The sequence below is a fragment of the Solanum lycopersicum genome, chromosome 9 (genome assembly GCF_036512215.1).
Source record: "Solanum lycopersicum chromosome 9, SLM_r2.1".
In the NCBI taxonomy this organism is placed as follows: Eukaryota; Viridiplantae; Streptophyta; class Magnoliopsida; order Solanales; family Solanaceae; genus Solanum; species Solanum lycopersicum.
Window position 1 is genome coordinate 55,305,077 of NC_090808.1, and position 6,382 is coordinate 55,311,458.

The 6,382-nt window shown below is 30.9% G+C and overlaps 1 protein-coding gene across 1 annotated transcript; it reads right to left on the minus strand.

Moving 5' to 3' along the window:
- Window positions 1–930: 930 nt before the first annotated feature.
- krp2 (p27KIP1-related-protein 2) lies at window positions 931–3,601 on the minus strand. Its single transcript, NM_001247055.2, is given in 3 exon segments — window positions 931–1,381; window positions 1,466–1,669; window positions 3,301–3,601. Coding segments are annotated over 3 exon segments (567 nt in total). The 5' UTR covers window positions 3,594–3,601; the 3' UTR covers window positions 931–1,311.
- Between the last annotated feature and the right edge of the window lie 2,781 nt (window positions 3,602–6,382).

Consider the following 6,382-nt stretch of genomic DNA (forward strand, 5'->3'; position numbering starts at 1 on the left):
TTTAAACTCTCCTATTTTCCTTTTCATTACCGATGAGGGACTATTGCCTTTTTCAATAAAGCATTAGAGGACTTTTCAAGTTCCCAACCTTTCAGGTTCTAAACCTTTCAAATTTCTCTCCTTCCCTCTATTTCCCATCAATTCTTACTACATACCCAGCATTTTTATCTCTTTATTTTATTCAATACAAGAAGAAGAAAAAAACCATTTTAAAGATCAATTCAAATAGATTCTTTAGCTTTATTTGTTTTCATTAAGATTTAGATATTTGAATGATTAAGATCATGTCTCTAAATTTAAACATCAAATTATTTCTTTTAAAACTAAACACTTAATGACTATGATTATTTGTTTTTTCAACATCCAAATGTACATAATTTATTTACATGAACATGATAAATATACAATTCAACTAAACATTAATTAAATATCAAAAAAGAATTAACAAAATAAAATCACATTTGATTAAAAAAATTGAACATAGTTTGTGGTGATCGCGAAGGTAATAGTTATTATTAGTGGCTAGTATGATGGTGGTGATAGTTTTGACAGTGTAGGTGGTTGTTACTATGGTCACTATCACAATGGTGGCTATTAGTAATAGTATTGTGGTTGTAATGATAATTCTATTAATGTTAGTAGTCAGCGGTGTTGATGGTAACAACTAAAGAATGTGTGGTAGTTGGCAGACCGCTGCTAGTTATGATCATGGAGTTGATTGGTATTAGAGATCAACAACATCAATGGTAGTGACTAATAGTAGCGGTGGTGATGGTTGGTGGTAATGGCTACACAAAAATACTATCTTAATAATATTAAGAATTCTTTAAAGAGGTGACCAGGATAGGTCTTGCCCTCATTTGTTATGCAAATACTTGTAGTAAACAAATATGACAAGGCACATCCAACAAATTAGTAAAACATTTGTGATTGGGAAGTTAAGGGCCAGATTTTTATAACCATAGAATCAACAACTTGCCTGTGGGGAAAAAGTACACCACAAACTTTTTGATGTCACAGTGTACTATCATCAAGTGGAGATAAAAAGAGAGCTACAAAACCTAAATTGATTACTTAAGAATAAAAAAAGAAGGAAGACAAGTACACAAGACATTGGCTATGTCACCTTGCAAGTTACAAAGACAGTCAAAGCCTAATCCACAATTTATGTCTATTCTACCTTCCAAATTGTTAGTTGTGTGTGTAATCCTGCTATCTAACAGATAACTAAAACTACACCACCTATTTATACAATAGTTTACTTATGGGAGAGAACATCAAATATCCAGCAATTTCATCAGCCCCACCAGCTTAGTGGTTCACCCTAATCCATTCATAACGGCCAGAAAGCGGTACATCATTTACCACATCAAAGTTGTACCTGGTAGGTGAAATGAAATTTTTTTAACATTAGTTCAACATACACGATTGTAAAATGTGTTTTAAAGAGAAAATGACTGCATACTTCTCCATAAAAAGGCGTTGTTGTTGCTGCTCAGCAAAGGTGAAAAACTCCTCGATTTCATGAGCTGAAGGGATATTTCTAAGGATAAAGTTCCTTCTTCTTTGAGTTGTTGTGTTTAACTCTGTTCGCCTTGTCGCAGAACCAGGGTTGACCATTTCGTCCACCTCCCTCACCAGACTGCAAGGTGTGCTTTCTCTAGTGCTTCTGATTATACACATTCACAACTATCGGTTACAAGACCATATGCAAGTAATGAGCGAGAGAAAAAAAGAACAAGAAATTCTGCTGGAACCACAACAAATAGTTATCTACCGACACCTGATCTTCCACAACAACAACAACAAACCAAGTGTAGTCTCAGAAACAGGGTCTATAGAGAGGATAGAGTATATGCAAACCTTATCAGTACATGATCTTCCATACCCCCAAAAAAGGGACAATGAAGTACTGAAATAAGATAACTGAATACAAAAAATAACTAGTACTAGTTTCAACGCACCGTAAGACAGCAAATACTACACACGGGGAAAATGAAAAAGGATATCCTATTTTTAACCTAGAATATTACTGAAGACTTTGCCTTGGCTTACTCTCAATACGAGACCCCGCGACTAGGACATGTCATGAGAAAAGCACATAGTGAAAAGAAAAGCAATTAATGGCTTCATAAGCTAAAATATTTTTTGTATAGGACAAATATATCCATGGCCACCACCAAACCCTAATTTCTTCTTATTCTTTACCCATTTTAATGACCAGCATACACCCTTTAGTGCATCAGAATAAACAGATAGCTCTGTTATGACCAGTCATAATGCTTAAGAATATGATACTAGACAAAAAAAGAAGAGAATATCTAACTTGTTATCAGAACAACTAAGATCCAATTAACTATGCAAATATCTAGTCCAAACATCATTTTTCACTAGGAAAGCAAAAGAAGAAAGAGGTCTAACAATAGAAAAGTTAGGGGCTTCCATTTAAAAAAGAGACAGAAACATGGCATTTTGCTACATTTAAAGAAAATTTATCATATTAAACTATTTGCTCTTTAAGATCTTTTTCTATGCAGTGGAATATGGTATTCCAAAGGTTGTATACCATAGGATACAAGAAATGGCTACAATTCTTTTCATGTAAGATTCAACAGCTCAAATACAATATGTAAGAAAATTCACTAATTCTTCCTTATCAAAGACCAAAATCTTGAGGCGCTCGAACGGTCAGAATCAGAAAAGGTTTTAGCTTCACAAGTATAACACAAGATCACCTACTCCATAAATGTTAGCAGGAATTAACACGTCAAAAATGTATTTTTTTTGAAAGTGATGAGTCCGCAACTTAAAAGATAAACACTAGAAGAAAGTGCAACAACATATACTAGGACGCAAAGAAGTGAAGCTACAAACAAAAGCAAGCAAGAAACAACATGAAGAGGAAGAAGTAAAGGCAAAGGAATGAAGGAAACAAAACCCAAAATTCATCATTTCCTTGACCTGTAAGAGAGTAAAACTGACAAAGCAAACATTTTAAAATAAACTTGCGACTCCAACCATGTTAAAAAATGCATTTTAAAAGCATGATGCTCTTCAATCTTTAAACTTAGACGAAATCTCTTTTTTTTTTCTTTCATAAAAACAGAAAAAGCACAATAAAAGTGTTTACCCACGAATGCAACACCAACACCAAAAGTGCTTAAAGGGCGTTTCCCTTTCAAACAAAAGCAACAAATTGATTTACAGCTTCAAACAGAGGAAAGATTTCCCTTTCAGAAGTTGAAAAAGAAACCCACTAGAATGAACAAAAGTATAAGTTGAGGGAAGGTAGATTTATACCTATGAGTGTGTTGAAAATGAAGATTATTGTCAGGAAATGAGATTTCATCAACAGACCCAACAGAAGCAGAGTGTGGGTGTGAGTTAGGGCAGGGAATGGGGGTGGGTGGTTTGTGAAGGCGGCGGGAACGAAGTTGAAGGTAACAAGAATCAGAAGCAGAGGGCAGTGAGGGTGGTGGAGTTGAAGAAGAAGAAGACTGAAGACGTTGAAGTGCTAAGGTTGTCGATCTAGTACGAACACCAAGAGAAGAAGACTCCATAACATGGCCACTTTTTCTCAAGTATTTTCCCATGAATGTTTTGTAATGGAAAGCAGAGGAGGGAAAATAAAAAGGGATGAGTTTTTAGGTAAAGTTAGGGTTGAAACGGGATACTTATGACTCAACACTCAACAGTAACGTTAACCATTTTTTCTATTTTCTATACAACAATAAAATATTTTTAGGCATCTCCAATCCAAACACTAAAATTTAGTGTCATCATTATTTTTTGTGTAATCACCAAATTTTACATAAAAAAAAAATTCTCTTTTTTTATTATTATATTATTATTTCTTATTTACTTTATATTTTCTTATTTCTTATGTTTTGTTGTAAAATTACTATGTATTTTATATTTCATTTTTGGTGTATGTCAATTACTACTTTGTTGAGTGTTTATTATAAATTATTATTTTTAAGTATATTGTATTATTTGTTCAAAAATTTATATGTTTGCATTTTTAATTTTTGTGAAGGTTAATTGTAGCTTATATTCAATTATAATTTATAATAGAACTAACATAAGTTTAATTTTTGAAAAAAAATCATATACAAAAAAATAATATTCAAAAAGGGAACTGGTGTGATGAATAGTGTTACACCAAATTTGATGTAACACTATTCACACACCAAATTTGATGTAAAAATTGGTATGAATTGGAGCTCAAAACACTAAATTTTACATCAAATATAGAATTTGATATAAGATTTGGTGTTGGATTAGAGATGATCTAAAGAAGATATAGTGTACATAGATATTATTACTATTTTTATAAAAATAAAGAGCTTGTTTTTAAAAGATACTCGATTTAAATACATCAAATTTAAATAGTAGAAAAATATAGTCATCGATAAGAAAAATAGTACAATATTTATTATTTTGAAAATGAAAATAAGTATATCAAGATAAGCTATTTATTGTATCAAAATCACATTATCTTTTAAGAGTTGTGTAAAGTATAAAGTGGTAGTGAATTGATTTACTAATGAACCAATTTATTACACATTAACAAAAAGTGATATTTTTTTGGAATGATGGGTATACTTACTATAATATCTAGTATAAGTATAAAATTAGTTCATTTATTTTAATAACGAATCAGATTTAGAAGTGTATTTTCTTTAGGGGTCCGTTAGTGAGAGAGGTATATGTATATCTATAATTGAAAGACATTAGCTTATGTGAAGGTAAAGTATAACAAAGGGCATAGACGTACCATTTATTAAAGTTTGGATGAATCCGTTCTTTTCATTTCCTAATAATACTCCTTTAATTTCTATTTGTATGTCATTCTAACTAAAATAGATGGTTCTTAATATTCCCTCTGTTCACTTTCTCTTGCTACTTATTTCTAAAATAGATTTTCAATTTTAGTTATCACTTTTGACATATCAAAAAAAGATAATTATATTTTTTCATGGGGAGAAGTCCCAAATCGGCGTTGGAAGTAGTATCGGATCACAGGTCAAGGTCAAAAATTAGGGCTCAGGTTGAGATTAGAGTTGGATCGAGATTGGATCCCAGATTTTGAATTACAGTTGAGAATTTGGGGTCTTCGATTGGGGTACATAGTCGTGTCCCATGTAGGATCAAGAATTAGGGTCTTGGATTAGGGTTGGATTGAGATTTGGATCCATTGCTTTTTATTGGGGTCGAGATTTGGGGTCTCGAATTGGAGTACATATATATTTGTGTCCCATGTTGGATCGAAAGTTAGGGTCTTCTATTGGGGTTGAATTCGGTGTTATAATACTTGTCCAGATTATATTAAAATATTTGAGGGATAATATTTTTTTTCTTACTAACCATACACCAGAAAATAAAATAAGAAAACCACTTATTTTAGAAGAAAATATTTTCTTGAAAGACATTCCAAAACACACCTTTTAAGCGTAAACTAAACCTTAATCTTTGATCATGATTTTCAATATTGGAATTTCATAACCTTTTTTTTATTGTAATGACATGCTATAATATTTAACCAAAAAAAGTGATAGAAGAAGAAAGTTGTTAATTTTCCAAATAATATATGGAGAATTTGACCTTTGTTTCCTTCCTTGAATTGAATTATATTAGTCGTAATTGATGCACGAATGGAGGAAAATAGTAAGTCAAATCTACATTGAATTGCCTATTAATTAAATGTATTAAGTAGTATTTCATTGGATTCCTTTTTTCTACTAATGCGCGAAAGTGAAAGCCAACACGCGTTTTAAGTTTTAAAAGGGAAATTGCACACGCCATTGACATTTGGTTTTTGTACTTTATTTCTTACTTTTAATATATTAAGTAAATACTTTTTTTTCCATATTTTTATCTTCAACACTAATTATTTATGGGCAAAGGACAAAAATTACATAATTTTAAGGTAAAATTATCATTTGTCTCTTATAAATTTATAATTACAAAAATTTCTCAAATTGATACAATAATATAAACGCTGATAAATTAATCTGATACGCGAGTTACATTAATCTTTAAGTACGACATATTACATTTTATACATGATACACTAATTTGATTTGCGATATACATTAATTTGATGCACTGATACATTAATCTGATCCATGAAAATAAAGGATTTTGAAAATTTGTAAAACTAATAAAGGATAATGATAATAAATAAATTTAAATATGGAATTTCTGTCATTTGTTATTTTTGTATTATTTTGTTCCCCAAATTATTATTAAAGACTTGCTACTCTCTTTAGTTTATATTAAGTAAATGTTGGGATACGACACCCATCAAAGCAATTATTTAAGGACATAAATCGAAAATTTATTTCCTTTATTGTCATTTTAATTATTTTCAAATTATTTT